The following is a 16191-nucleotide window of genomic DNA, read 5'->3' on the forward strand; positions in this document are numbered from 1 at the left end:
AATATAAATGCAGACTTTTTTTAGGGACTTAAGTACACATTTGTTGTCAGTTTTTATGCATGCAATATAACTTTGAAAGAAATAGAAGATACAAAAGGGGATATGCCAAAATGTTCAGTGGATTTGAGTTTTTTTCCTTATTTTCATTACTTGCCAGTATTTGAACAACGGGCCTAATAGTTTATAGGGAAACTATCTCAAGAATTCTCATTTTATATGCCCAAATTAATTGAAAATAACCTTGTAGGTGTCTTTTGAGCTTTAATGTCAAAGCAGTTAGCAGACATTAACATTACCCATGACCATGTGTAAATACCCCTATGTGTAGGTTATTAAGGGAAAAAAATCAATAAGATTATTATAGCCTTTATCTTTTTCTGAAAATAGGCTTTCCCGAATTTATAATTGCACTCTAGATCAATATATTTTTTAAAAAGGCAATTGAACTAATTTAAATTTACAGTGACATTTTCCCAGTGCACAGCCATGTATAATTTGCATAATTTTAATCAGTGAATTTATACTTAGTCTGCTTTTTTCACTTAACTTTTTCTTACACACATTCCCAAAACAGCTGCCTCTTGATTAGGACCTTATCTTTCACTTAAATCATCTCACCTGATCCAAACTTGAATCCTCGCCAACAGTCATTTTTCTCTTCAATCCTGGATCCTACCTACTCTGTGTTCTGAGTGATCTTATTAAATGAAAAACCTAATCATGTTTCTCTTAAATATTTTTAGTAGTTTTTAGTGCCAAAAGGATAAAATTAAAGGTCCTGCATACTCTGAGTCATAAACACTTCTCTGGACTCATTTTCATTTCCTTTCATCATTCCAGCCCATCCCTCACCAATAAACTATGCTCCTGCTTTGCAAAGCTACATATTCAAAAAGGCACTATTTTTTCACCCCTCCTTAGCAAAGTGTCTGGCACATATTAGTGGCTAGTAAAGTAGCTGTTGTGATTTTGTGAATAAGTTTTTATATTGTTTAAATTTTCACATGAAATTTTAAATTGTCTTAAGTGGGGGTTTGCTTTTCCCAATGGCCTAGAAGCAGCAATTCTTGTTCTCATGTATTTTTAGTCAATGTGCTATTTTTCTAACTATGAAAAACCTTCTAAATCAAAATCCCTTCAAAATCTCAAATACTACAAAATCTTCCCAGCCTCTAAGCCTAACACAAGATGTTTTTCACTGTAGGATCTCAGGTTTAATTGTAAGGCAGAGAAAGCCAGTTCTGATTTTTGTCAGAATCCTTTAGTTATCTCAAAAGTAACTCTGTCTTTTACAATAAGTAGTCACCTCTGAAATAAAAATATCTGATGGCTATGATTATTGTGCAGCATTTATGTCACAAAAGCATACATTCAGATTTCAGAGATATATGTTGACCTAGGTTACTCATTTTTTAAATAAAAATGAATAATTAGAATTAACTGTCCTGTTGACTTACTTTTACAAATTGTATCACATATTAAATAAAATGCCTCACTCTCCAATTAGTAGCAGTAGTGATAGTGGTAAGGCATAAGTGGGAAAAATATATTTGTGTAAAGAAAAAGGCATTTTGAGGGATATTTCTATTATGAAATAAATCAGGTACTTTGTTTACACAAAACAAAAAAACCCAAAACCTGAACACATGCATAGATTAAATTTGTTTACATTTTATTCTGCTTTTAAAGCACTATGCTTTATTATGATTTGACTCAAAGTGTCTTATCTGAGTGAATTTTATGTCAGGAATGTTATAAAAAATATTACATTTATTGAGGCAAGGTAATGTGGCAATATAATACAAGTATTAGACAAAAAAGAGGTAAAAGAAAATTATGAGTAGTGTGTGAAATATACCACTCAGAATTAGCAAATGGATAGAGGTAGCTTAAATACAAAAATCCAGTTTAATGTCTTGACGTATGTGTTGGTTGAACCTGAAAGAATTTAATAATTGAATGATTTTGAAGCCATATTTTAGTAATTTTAGCTCTTCAGGTGAAGGACTTTTCTTCCGACGTTCCTTAACTCAACCCTTCTGTGTCATTACATTTAAAACAAAAGTCATTGTGATGTGTTTTCCTGATATTTTTGCCCTTTGACTTGTGTTCCAGTTTGTTTTATGCTATATTTTTTAACCTCCAGATTTATACTTGGGGTGTCATTGGAACCAGTAATAGTCATTTGTGACAAGCTAACATTGTGAATCTACCTGTCTTAATATTTAATAAATATCTTTCTGTAGGATTTAACAGATGGATTGTATGTATTCTAGGTGTGTCACGAGGTCCCAGTCCTGTCAGCCTTGGAAATCAGGACACCTTACCTGTGGCAGTCGCCCTTACAGAATCTGTCAATGCTTACTTTAAAGGAGCAGATCCTACCAAGTTAGTTTTAAAAAGATGTGTTTGTCGGGGGTGGTGGGGGCTGGGTGGTAAATTTTCAGAGTTCTATTTGTTTCTGTATCTATTAGGGTTTTCTGTTTTTTATCTGCTTTTGGCTATCAAACAGTCATTTAGGGATTGTCTTTCAAATTTAAAAGTCACTATAATCAGCAATACTGATGGCTTTTTTCCCCCAGTTTATTTACATTCTTGCTCAAGCTTTATGAGCAACATGACATCTGTTGCTTGACGTATTTATTGAGCAGGATGATTTAGATGGGGATAGAACTCTGAATCTTGGCCTAATGTATGTCTTTGGCGAAAGTGTGACATTTGTGAGGGAGACCTAGAATGCATGTTGAATATCCGAGACTCTTGGCAGGATTGGTTTAACCTTCTTTTAAGAAAATGATAATTGGGCAAATGACCACCCCTACTTTTTATGCAACATATTATTTACTCAGCATACATTCATTCATCAAATGTTTGAGTGCTTGCTATGTATAAGACTCTTTTATAAATTTACATTATTGTGAGAGAAAGTTTGATTCGTTTTCTCATAGTAATGCAAGCTCAGGAGAGAAGAACTCTGTTTTGTTTACTGAAGTATCCTCAATACTTATAACACATAGTAAGTGCTCAAATGTCAGATGACCAAATGTATAGTGCATGAATAATGTTACTCTTGGAAAGTAGGGGTATAGATATATGCTAGAAAGAAAAACCAGGATAAGGGGATGGAGAATTAAAATATAGGGCTACTGTTGTACATAGAATGATCAGAAAAAACTTTTTGGAGGTTAAACAGATGTTTGAAAGACATTGAGAAACAAGTTATGCAGATTCTAATGAGTATAAGGGATTGAAGTAGAAGTATGCTTGGCATATTCAAGAAACAGCAAATAACCAGGTCACTGAGTAGAAGTAAACAAGGCGGAGTGTACTCAAAGATAAATCCATAGAAGGACCAGATCAGGTTGGGCATTGTAGACCATAAGAAGTTTGGAATTAATTTTGAGTGAGATGGAAAGTCAACGGAGGCTTTTGAGCAGAGGAGTGATGAGGTTACTTATGTTTTTGAAAGAGTACTGTGATACTGTGTCTATATAAGAGAATAAACTGGAAGGAGCCAGAGTAGATGAAGAGAGAGGGTTAACCACAGAAGTCCAGATTAAGAATAATAGTGACTCATTACTACTTACCATTTCATCTGCTAATACCAATATTAGCTAATACCAATATTAGCAGATGAAATGGTAAGTAGTAATGAGATTCTGAATGTGTTGAAAACAGCTGTCATGATTTGCTGAGAGTAGATTGCTAAGTTTGAAGTACTTTTATTAAGACAATTTAGTGGAGTTGAGTTGATGAATACATGATTCTGGAGTTCAAGACATAGGTTCAGGTTAGAGATAAATATTTAGTAGTCATTAATTTGTATATAATACTTAGACAGTAGAGATTTGATGAGAACTAAGTTCTGGTCACCTTCAAAGTTTAGAAAACAGGAAAAACAAGAATGATCCATCAAAGGAGTTTGAGACAGCAGGCAACAAGAGAGGTGAGGAGAGAACCAGTAGAGCAATATCCCAGAAACTAAGTGAATAAACCCTTTCATGGAGGAAGGTGTGAAGCTATATCTGATGCCACTGACAGGTCAAGAAGAATTGACCCTTGACAGTTAGGAAGTCATTGGTGACCTTTATAAAAACAATTTTAGCAGAGTGGTGGAGTTAAAAGCCTGCTTGGAGGGGAGTTCAGGAGCGGGAGATGATACAAATAATAGTCAACTATATTTGGAGAGAGCAAACGTAGACAACTTTTTCTGGATATTTTGCTCTAAGGGGAAGCATAGAAATAGGGCAGCAGGAGAGAGAGAATAGAATCAGAGGAGGGTTTTATTTTAGCATTTAAGATTATATTCATTTTAGCGTGTCTCTATGCTGATGGGAAAGATCCAATATTTATGGAAAAAATTGAACCTGTATGAAAGAGGACAGTTGCATGAGTGAAGTCCTTCAGTATGTAAGAAGAGACGAACTTCAGTGCAGAAGTGATGGGATTGGCCTTAGGTGCATAGACTAATCATAGTTGAAATAGAAAGGAAAGCAAAAGGAATGGATACAGAGTTAGGTAGATTAGAAGTTTTGTAGTGAGAGAAGGTTCTTTTCTGATTTTATTTTCTCAGTAAGGTTTAAAGTCAAGTCATTGGTTGTATGAGGAGGGAATATTGCAGGTTAGAGGGAAAAGGTGAAGGTATGAAAAGAGCTAGGGAATGTAGTAGAATTGTCAGGTAACAGTAAGGGGGCCTGGTTGAGAGTTTTGGCTGTGTGATTGTCTTTCTTTAGTCTGGTTCAGCTCTGGATGAGGTAGACTAGAAGACAGTATCATTAGAGAAAGGGGATAAAGAACTAGGTGACCAAAGTATTGAAAATATTATCTGTGTGAATATTGAAATCACTAAAAATTAGGATGGTCTGTCTCTGAACCACTACCCCTAACAGTGGGTCAAGAGCTGAAATTTTCAGAAAATGGGAGGGAATGTTGAAGATGACTTGAAAGGGATGGGCCAGCAAGTAATGTAGTTCAATGGTATGAGTTTTAAAAGAAGCCAGTAGTTTTTAAGAAGAAAGAAGGAATATAGAGTAGGAAGAAGCAATGAGGAGGACATCTACCACTGCTACCATGAGGCCCAGTACTTTGTGGAGTCTGGAGGGAAAAATAGCTGCAACTGGAGATTATGTTACCTTCCAGGACAGCCAAGGGATGGTTTTGGCAAGCAAGTAGAGGAGTGTTATCACTGTGCCTGCATTTGCGTTCGGAGTTTAAATCTGGGAAAAGATGATGCTAATTTGAGTTTGCCATTTCATAGGATTTTTTTTTATAATTAAATTGAAAAATAATTCATCCATAATTATGATTAAATACTTTTAAACCAAATATGCCTTAAATGGAGATTAAATCAGCTTATGTGAACTATTTAAAATCCCCAATTTCAGGTGTATTGTGAAGATCACTGGTGACATGACAATATCATTTCCAAGTGGAATTATTAAAGTTTTCACTAGCAATCCATCTCCAGCTGTGCTGTGCTTCAGGGTGAAAAATATCAGCAGACTAGAGCAAATCCTTCCAAATGCACAACTTGTGTTCAGGTTTGTGTACTCTTTTGTTCTGAATTTTAAGTTTTCCTTCTCTGAAGACAATACTAAAGTTTATTGTGATTGAACAGGCCTGCTGCTGGCTTTTTGTTTTTGGTGCTGGTGGTAATTATTGTTAAATCCTTCTCTACTGCCTATCATCTCATTGTTTAGGCAAGCTTCTGTATGTTTTTTCTTTAGTTTTCCCTCCCACTTTTGGTTCCTTTCTAGTAGTCTTTTCCAAGTCACCAAATTATTACACAGAAGTAAAGGATAAAGTCAAAAATAACAAAAATATTTCTTATACATGCAGTGATCCATCACAGTGTGATTCTAACACAAAAGATTTTTGGATGAACATGCAAGCTGTTACTGTCTACCTCAAGAAACTGTCAGAGCAAAATCCAGCTGCTTCTTATTATAATGTAGATGTATTAAAGTATCAGGTGAGTGTCCTGTCATTGAAAAAAATTCTGAATTAAAATATTAATAGTCTTGCAGATTATTGAATAATATGTCATAGCCAAATGATGTTCATTCCAGAAATGCCAAGATGTTTCAAAATTAGGAAATCTGTTAAGCCCATGGAGATTTTGACTAATTTGAACAAATTCACCATCTATCTCTGATTAAAATATTGAGTAAATATAAATACATGAATGTGTCCTTAACCCGAAGAGACCAGCAGCATCAGTCTTTTTTTATTTTTATTTTTTTAGCTGAGGCGACCCTTGGTTGACCTCACAGATTGCAAGGACCTTGTCAGCTTACAATCCCTTACATTTTATTTTATTTTACGCCTACAGCACCTGCTCTTTCTAAGTGATCTCCCAACCAAATACTAACCAGGCCCGACCCTGCTTAGCTTCCGAGATCAGATGGGATTGGGCTTGTTCAGGGTGGCATGGCCGTAGAGCATCAGTCTTAATAACAAAACACCTAAAGCAATCAAAGTCAGGAATGGCAAGGACAACCATTATTTGTTAGCATAGAAGATTTTTCTGGATGTATTAGTATAATTAGACAAGAGAATAAAAAAAGTGATATTAAATATTGGAAAGGAGAAACCAAAGTTATTACTGGTGATATTATATTCCTGGAAAACAAGAGAATCAACTAAAAAACTATTTGATATAGGAGAATTTAGTAAAGTGGTCAGTTTAAAAAATTAATAGCTTTCAAAACAATCAGGAAAACTAATGCAGCAAAATCTTCACAACAAAAAAAAAACTAGGAAGAAATGTAACAATATCTACTGCTTTGAAAATAGTAAGAGAGGAATAATTCATTCAAGGAAGGCTTATGTTGTTAAAAGTTTCTCTCTTTCTAAATTAACTTATAAATTTAATGTAATCCTGATTAGAAACCCAGTAGAGATATTTATGCATTTGTGTTTGGAGACTTGACAGTCCTTTTCAAGTTCTCTGGAAAGATTAAGTTTAGAAGAGTAAGTTAATAAGTGTTTTAAACAGTAACATGGAGTAATGTTTTAGTTTTAATGGGAAAATTATAAGGCGACAGTACCTAAAGTAGTTTAGAACTGGCACAACAGTAGATGGCCAGATCAATGGAACAGTGTACAGTATCCAAAAGTAGAGATTTGGGGGAAAATTAAGCTGAATCCCTAACTGCAACCTTTAACCAAAATAAAATCCACATGTATTAAAGGTTTAATAATAATAAATGAAACCATAAAGATACTATATTATGGGTGAATATATGTATATTTATGGGTATATATGTGTGTGTGTCCATATGTACTTATTACATTTTTAAATCTCAAAGTGTGGAAGACCTTTTTAAGTATGGTACAAAACCCAGAAGCCATGCAAGGAGAGAGACATTTAACACAAAAATAAATTTGTATAAAATTTTTGGCTGTAACAAACCCTTAGCAGAATCAATATTTAATCTGAAGGAAAAGTATTTGTAAGACATCAGTAGACCAATTATTACTCTAAAGACCCCTTGTAAATCAGTAAGGGAAAGGTGAATAACTCAATAGATAACTTATGAAAAGATGCTCCATGTCAGTAGCAATCAGAGCAATGAATATTCAGACAACAGTTTTAGCCCATCTGATTGACAGAAATAAAAGGCTGCTCTATTATGAGAGTTGTGACCACTTATTAATAAAAGTACAACTTAATATGAGTTTCTTAGAAGGCAGTTCTATTAGATTATTGAGTAAGTGTAACCTTTAATTCAGCAATTCCACTTCTAGATATCACACAAATAGGCAAAAACAAACAAAAAAGGTACAAAGGATATTCACTGCAGTATTGTTTGAAAACTACCTAAAAACACATCCACAGAGGAAGATTGATTAGATGAATTATTATAGCAATTAAAAAGAATGAAATGGATCCATGTTTACATATGACTAAAAAGTCATATATGGAAGAATATGTATCATGATGTTAACAGTGGAAAGTAAGAATGCCAAAGGATAAATTTCTTATTTCATATACTTGAATTTTTAATAGGGCAATTTTAATAAAATGGCCTATGTTTCTAGGAAATAGAGTAAAAAAAAGTGCTCCTGCCAGTTAAGTTGGCCTAAATGTTTTTCCAAATATTCATTTAACAAACTTTATTATTCAGTGCTTGCTAATTGCTGGAAATAAAATGGGGGAATAGACAGTAAACACAAGAAGTAAATAATATTGTTGGAAAATGAGTAGTATGGAAAAAGGAAAAAGTGTGTTGAGTAAGGTATGGAAAACTGCATTTTTAGTGTAAATTTAAACAGGGTGATCAGTATAGGTCTCATTGAAAAGAAGTTATTCGAGCAAGGGAGCTGAAGTAGAAGGAATTGTACTGTTTACTGTGGGTCATAATTAAAATTAGACATTTGAAGTTGGAAGTACTCCAGTTCCAGGCTTTTAGAACTTCATGATGACTCATCCATTTTCTGTTTTAAATCTAAATTTTTATAATTCATAAATAATCTTAGAATTCTATGTTGAGAGGTATTCAAATGTTCCATGCATAAATAAGAATCACTTGATAGCATGGCTCATATGTAGGCCCTGTATCTAAACTATTTAATCAGATTTTCTGCATTTTGAGCCAGAGGAGTGTGCATTTTAAACAAATGCCACAGAAATTTTGACGTAGGTAATTAAACTTTGAGAGTGACTCTTATTCCTTTGAGATGAGCCTGCTTTACTCTGCCTAGTAAGAGACAGCTCATTATTTTTGATTCTTTGAGCTCCTGTGTCCATGTATATATGTCATTAACAACTTACTTTTCAGGCCAAATAATTGTCTTTTCTCTTTAAAGGTATCATCAAATGGTATTCAGTCCACTCCTCTAAACCTTGCAACATATTGGAAATGTAGTGCTGGCACCACAGATGTGAGAGTGGATTATAAGTACAACCCAGAAGCTATGGTGGCACCAAGTGTGCTTTCCAACATACAGGTGGTGGTACCAGTGAATGGAGGAGTCACGAACATGCAGTCTCTTCCTCCTGCAATATGGTAAATTAACTAGATTTCTGAATTCCTGCTAAATTTGTTTCAGTCCCCAACTTTTAGAAGTTTGAAAAGTTTTAGTTCATTTTCCCATAGAAACCATGTGATAAAAATGTGCTCATTTTACTAGTCCAGCTACAGTAGCCTCAGTGCAAAATAAAACTAATTTTGCTGTCCCCAGACTTGAATGATTCAAGGCAACTTTACCCTTAGGCAAATGGCATAGCCTCTCTAAACTTTTTTTTTTTCCATTTTAAAAGTAAGGATTATAATAATTATTTTATAGAGGTAAATATATCATTTAGCATAGCCATAGGAACATCTGTCTGATTAGTGTGTAGCAGTATTAACTACTCCTATCTCTACCTCTCTTGTCTTCTCCTGATCATATTAGTATGGCCTCTAACTATTCTTTATATTTGCTTCACCATTTCATAATAAAAGTGTGCAGGCTGTTTAAGAGGAACGCCTCTACATTTAGTTTTCCTTTCTCTGACCAGTAGACATAAGAATTACACAATTCAGTAAAATTCCATTAATTGAGAAAGATAACAGCATTATATTTACATTATACCATAAACATCTTCACGAGGTGATACTCAAAAGTAAATTTAGCACTATAACTGAAATATTTAAAACACATTGAATGCCTTCCATATATAAGGTATAATACTAGCCACTTAATCTGAAGATATTTGTTATTATAGGAATGCAGAACAGATGAAAGCCTTTTGGAAACTGCCTGGTGTTTCAGAAAAATCAGAAAATGGAGGTAAGTGTGTGTATCCTTTTTTGTTTCTTTTATAATGTGATGTCACTGTAAATGGATTTTTTTAGGCATGTTTATTGAAAGTTTTCTCCTGGAATTTCATGCCTTCAGTTCTAGAACTGACCACTAGGTGGAAGTTAATACATTAAATAAGAATGGGCCAGTTAGGATTCAGAACACATTTTTCCCTCTAGATTGAATACGCCTTCTCTGTAAGAAAAAGAATTTGTTTTGCTGTAATTTTATAAATATTAAGTAAATATTTATACATTGAGAGAATACCTAATAAAGTAAATTTGAAGAACTATTCCAGCTAGATAACTAATTGAAACTGATTTAACATACTCTTTAGCTCACTATTAATGGGGTGGTCCTGACTTCCCAGAAATCATGTAGAAGCTTCCAGGCTTTAAAAAACCCCTTTATGGAGTAAACGCAAAAATAAATGAATGGGACTACATCAAACTAAAAAGTTTCTGCATGGTAAAAGAAAGCATCAACACAAGAAAAAGGCAACCAACCAAATGGGAGAAGATATTTGCAAACAGTACCTTGATAAGGGGTTAATATCCAATATATAAAGAACACAACTCAACAAAAAAAACAATCCAGTTAAAAAATGGGGACCTGAACAGACACTTTTCCCAAGAAGACATACAAATGGCCAATAGATATATGCAAAGATGCTCAACTTCACTAGCTGTAAGGGAAATGCAAATCAAAACCACAATGAGGATTTCTGGTCAGGATAGTAGAATGAGTAAACACTGTGCTTGCCTTTTCTCACCACCACCTCAAAATTATAACTAAACTACAGAACAACCATCATTGTGAATCGCCTAAAGTCTAACTGAATAGAAGTCCTATAACTAAGGACTTACAGAAGAGGTCACATTGAGACTGATAGGAGAGGTGGAGACACAGAATAGGCTGGTTTCATACCTGCATGTGGCAGTTAAAAATCAGGAGGGCTGACTTGGCAGAGGTACCCCCCAGAGGAGTGAAGGGTTCCAGCCCCACGCCAGGCTCCCCAGCCCAGGGTTTCAATGCTGGGAAAGAAATCCCCATAACTTCTGGCTAGGAAAACCAGCAGAGATTGTGGCTGAGTGAGACAGAAGGCAAGCTAGAGTCCCAGGCATTCCTCTTAAAGGGCCTGCACACAGACTTACTCACTGACGGACTCATACACTCTGAGTTCCAGTGCTGGGGCAATAGCTTAAAAGGAACCAGAGACATATAGGGAGGTGCTGAATTACCTGGTTTCAGGGTAAGGACTAGAAGGGCAACTTTCTCCTAGGCAGAAGTGCTGACAGAATACATTGTCTCTTTGTTGAGTCCTCCCTGCTCCCAATGTACAGATACAGGTGGCCACCATATCCGATTCTCTATCAGCCTGGCTAACATTGGTCATTCTGCCCTGATTCCAAGACCCAGGCCCACCCAAGCTGCTTCCAGTGGCTTTTCCATACAAATGGCCTGACCTGGCTCATGCTGTAGACTTTCCTAAAATCTCTCAAAGGTTCATAAAACCCAAACAATCATCATCTGGCATCTACATGCCCCCTACCTCTTGATGAGCAGCCCCAAGCCCAGAAATAGCAGCAGATGGCCTCTACTTGCAGTTTGGCCTCTGAAGGCACCTTGAAGCTCAGTGCGGTGGTGGCCATCTGCAAATTGCTTGGTGGCTTATGCCAGGTGACCCCAGGAAAGGCACAGACTGTGGCAGGGCCCCTCCTGGAGCCCCTGGGGCTGGAACACCCAGTGGCTTTCAGCCCAGCTAGAGCATCTCCTGGGGACATATCTGAGGACAACACACCCAGGGGGCAGACTAGGAAAGCACAAGAGCCCCGCCACAGCAAATCCTGCTCCATAGAGTTTAGCCCCTGCGCAACAGCTCCTCCACTGTATTCACCAGTCAGTCCTTGTAGCCAGTCATCCTGAGGGGCAATCCCTCCCATTGATGTACAAACAGCAACCAAGGCTCCGCATTAACAGGAAGGCACACACAACCCTTATAGGGACACACCTGGAGCTCCTGGCTCAGGTGACCAGGGATATTGCTCCACTAAGCCCCACAGGACATTTACTACATAAGGCCATTCTACTAAGACCAGGAGACATAGGATCCCTAATACATATGGAGACAGCCAAAATGGGGAGACAAACATGTCCCAAATGAAAGAACAGAACAAAGCTTCAGAAAAAAATTCAAAGTTTACCACATGCAGAGTTCAAAACATTGTTATAAGGATGCTCAGTGAACTTAGGGGAAGAGCAGATGAATCAGAACTTTAACAAAGAGAGAAAACATAAAGAACCAGTTAGAATAAAGAATACAATAACTGAAATAAAGAATACATTAGAAGAAATCAACAGATTAAATGAAGCAGAGGATCAAATTAGCGATTTAGAAGGTAGCAGAAAATCAGAACAAGAAAGAATCTAAAAAAATGAGGATAGTGTAAAGGGTCTCTGAGACAGCATCAGGTGTACGAACATTCACATCATAGGGGTACCAGAAGGAGAAGAGAGCAAGGGATTTAAGTCTTTTAAAGAAATGACAGAAGACTTCCTTAACCTGGTGAAGGAAATAGATATATAAGCCTAGGAAGCACAGGGAGTCCCAAACAAGATGAACCCAGAGGACACACCAAGAGACATAATTTTTAAAATGCCAAAGGTTAAAAAACAGAGTCTTAAGAGCAGCAAGAGAAAAGCAATTAGTTACCTACAAAAGAGCTTCCTTAAGGCTGTCAGTTGATTTCTCACCAGAAACTTTGTAGGCCAGAAGGAATTAGCATGAAATGTTCAGTGATGAAAAGCAAGGACTTGCAACCAATACTGTACCCAGCAAAGCTATCATTTAGAATTGGACAGATAAAGAGTTTCCCAGATAGAAAGCTAAAGGAGTTCCTCACCAAACCAGTAGTATAAGAAATGTTAGAGGGACTTCTTTAAGAAAAAAAGAAAAAATATGAATAAAATGGCAATAGCTACATATCTGTCAACAATTTCTTTCAATATAAATGGATTAAATGCTTTCATCAAAAGATAGAATGGCTGAAAGGATAAAAAGAAACAAGACCCTTACGTGTGATTACAAGAGACTCACTTCAGTTCAAAAGACACACACAGACAAAGTAAAGAAATGGTAAAAGATAATCCTATGAAAATGGAAACCACAACAACAAAAAGCTGGGGGTAGCAATACTTACACCAGACAAAATAGACTTTACAACAAAGCCTATAACGAGACAAAGAAGGATCCAATAATCCCACATTGGGGTATTTATCAGAAGAAACCCAAAACACTTTGAAGGGACATGTGAATCTATATGTTCATTGTATCATTATTTACAGTAGCCAAGATACAGAGGCAGCCTGGGTGTCGATTAATGGATGAGTAGATGAAGAGGTACACATATACAGTGGAATACTACTCAGCCATAGAAGAGATGAAATACTGCCATTTGCAACAACATGGATGGATCTGTAGAGTATCGTGCTAAGTGAAATAAGTCAAATGGAAAGGACATGAAACATGATTTCAGTCAAGTGGGATATAAAACAGAAAGCAACAAATGAACAAACAGAACAAACTCAAACACAGTCCAACAGTATGGTGGCTACCACAGGAAAAGGGGGCAGTGGGTCAGATATATGGTGATGGAAGGAGACTAGACTTTGGGTGGTGAGCTCACAACAAAATATATAGATGATGCATTATAGAATTGTATACTTGAAATTTATATAATGTTATTAACCAGGGTCACCCCAATAAATTTAAAAAGCCCCCTTACCTATTTTATCTTCCTAAGAGAACCTTTCCTGGTCATTTCCCCTTATTAAAACTCCATCAACATTGAAATTACATCTAATTTACATATTGAAGTTTATACTGTATTGTATGGGGGGCGGGGGAAGCCTGACTATCAACAGCCTTCAATTGTGATAATTTTTTTTTAGGAGAAGTTAATTGGCTCTTCCCACCAAGTCTGCATCTTTGTTCTCAGTGCAAAGGGAAAGTCTCTGCTGGCTGATCACTCCTAGTATCTGCCTTAACTCAATTTAGAACATAATTGCCAAGACAGTCAAGTCTTTATAATATTAATTATTTGCATTTTCCCTTACTCAAAGCAGAATTATTTTCTTTTGAATTAACCTCCACTAACTTCCTAATAAGTAGGTTTTTTAGCTTTTCAAGTTTTGCTGAGCTTTTTCTGTTTTGAACATTTTAAGCATTATGTGATCAAAACATAAAACGTTATCAGTTTTTCTCATAGATATTTCTGCATAAAAGCCAGAAACTTATCTGTAGTGTCTGTTCATTTATACCTGCCATGCTGAATCAGACTTTTACTAGAGAACCACATATTGGATAAAATAACCAAGCTAATCTCTAGTTCCTTCGTTGCTGTTTGGTACTTAAAGGTTGCCTATGTTCAGGCAGCCAAACTGTACTGACTTTTACTGTAGCTATATGGCTTTGAGGGGGACAAAACTGAAATTTCTACTTAAAACTGGAAGTAAACCAGAAATCCTACTTGAACTGAGAGCTTAAGACCAATTAGCAAGCAAGAAAATGATGTATTTTCCCCCTACTTAATGAAACATTTACCATATGCTATTGTAAATGCTTACCAAGAAGGGAATTTGTTCTCTCAAAAACGAGACACAAATTTTCTAACTAGATATTTTAATAGTTTCCCTCTACTCTTCAGGTATCAGGATGTCTATATGAGGAATTGGAAAAATCTTATAAATGTGGTTCTGATTTGGTTAGCCTTTAAAAGGAAATATCCAAATTAGAATACCGTAAAATAGAAATCTGTTTCTATTATGGCTTTACGCTCCGAAGAGGGACAGGAAATCTAAAGTTTAAGGATTGCCAAGGAGGTTGCTCTGCTCCTGTGGTGGAACTTTCACAGAATTGAATTGTGTATTAAGAACTGTACAAGTTTTAAGGAGGCTTGGACTGTGGTTGAGAATTAGGCAGCAATTTCCCCTGGTGATCTGTGCCACCAGACATAGTACTGTAGGGTGGATCAGGTTATGATATCTTCTAGATTTCTCTCTGTAATGTTCAACTTCCATGCAAAGAATCATAGACTGTCACTTCCTGCTACTTAGCAAGCAATTCTGTCCACTTTCCCCAAGCAGAGACCTGATAACCTCCTAGTAGATTTCTCCTTTCTCAGCTCTTGATTCCTTTTCCTTAGCCTAATTCAGATCCTCTTTTCCTGTCACCTAGAGTCCTATTTTATTAGCTTTCATTTTGTTTAAGAAAATGAAATCGCATCTTGTGCCCCTCACCCCTTCTAAGACACGGATCTTAGAAGAAATGTTTTTGTCTTGTCTTTGGTGGCTCCCTATGGTTATTTTTTATATTGGCATGTAAAGACATTTAGAGCTTATTCTTTGCTACCATTCTGCCACTCTCCTTCTTTAGTTCTTCTCGTATAGATGCAATTCCCTTCAGTGCATCGTGTTCTCTAAGGTTTCCCCTCTCTGTACCTGTAGTTACCTCTGCCTGAAATACACACTGTCATCCCCACTATTTTATATGCTTTAGTGCCCCATGGCTTCTGAGAGCTCTTTTGTAGCATTTATCATATTCAGTTATTTAGCTTTTTCTCATATTCAGTTATTTAACTGTTTGTAGCATTTATCATATTCAGTTATTTAACTGTTTCTTCCATGCTATTAGGCAAAGTCTGTTGAATAAATGGTTATACTGAAAAGAAAGCACCTCAGAAATATATATTCACATGATGTTAGACCAGTTAAATTTTTAAAAGAAAGGTGAATAGAAAATAGTAATGTCGATATAGCTCTTCTCAGTCTTAGCTGTCGTTCCTTTTTGCCCCTCTTCCACCCCTGTAGCATGGTACACAGCAGTCATTTCCTTTTGACTTTATTCCTACTCATATTCTTCCTAGAGTTTCCCTTTGACCTCCCTCATTGACTTCTTTCTCTTTTGACACTTCGTATAGCATAGGAATCACAATAGCAACACCTCTGATATTTGTACTAATTCAAAGAGAAGCATCAATTAAGATTTTTACTTAAGGAAAATTCAGATTCACTTAATAAAGTCTGCTTTGGATATAGGACAGTGATTTGTTTATACATTTCATGAATTTGGCATAGTAATGAATAGTTTCGCTCACTTGCTCATTCACTTTTTTTTTGGTATGCAACATATGTTACCCTATGTAAGTTCTTTATTCTTTCCTTATAGGTTCTGGGTCCCTCAGAGCAAAATTTGAACTTTCAGAAGGACCCAGTAAACCCACAACACTTGCAGTGCAATTCCTCAGCGAGGGAAGTACCCTCTCAGGAGTGGATATTGAACTTGTAGGGACTGGCTATAGGCTTTCCTTAGTAAAGAAGCGGTTTGCCACTGGTAAGTCGGGA

The 16191-nt window shown here is 36.1% G+C and overlaps 1 protein-coding gene and 1 pseudogene across 4 annotated transcripts in view; one reads left to right on the top strand and one right to left on the bottom strand.

Annotated features, from left to right (window-relative positions):
* FCHO2 (FCH and mu domain containing endocytic adaptor 2) overlaps positions 1 to 16191 on the top strand; it is a 105190-nt gene that overhangs the window by 86313 nt on the left and 2686 nt on the right. For all 4 annotated transcript variants that reach the window (XM_039870194.1, XM_039870197.1, XM_039870195.1 and 1 more), the window contains exons 20-25: positions 2277 to 2388; positions 5385 to 5540; positions 5839 to 5971; positions 8812 to 9011; positions 9713 to 9777; positions 16016 to 16180. In XM_039870194.1, the coding sequence (XP_039726128.1) occupies positions 2277 to 2388; positions 5385 to 5540; positions 5839 to 5971; positions 8812 to 9011; positions 9713 to 9777; positions 16016 to 16180 (831 nt within the window). The remainder of the gene's footprint in view (positions 1 to 2276; positions 2389 to 5384; positions 5541 to 5838; positions 5972 to 8811; positions 9012 to 9712; positions 9778 to 16015; positions 16181 to 16191) is intronic.
* LOC120608315 (uncharacterized) lies at positions 6323 to 6441 on the bottom strand (annotated as a pseudogene).

Source organism: Pteropus medius, unplaced genomic scaffold (genome assembly GCF_902729225.1).
Source record: "Pteropus medius unplaced genomic scaffold, Ma_sr-lr_union100, whole genome shotgun sequence".
In the NCBI taxonomy this organism is placed as follows: domain Eukaryota; kingdom Metazoa; phylum Chordata; class Mammalia; order Chiroptera; family Pteropodidae; genus Pteropus; species Pteropus medius.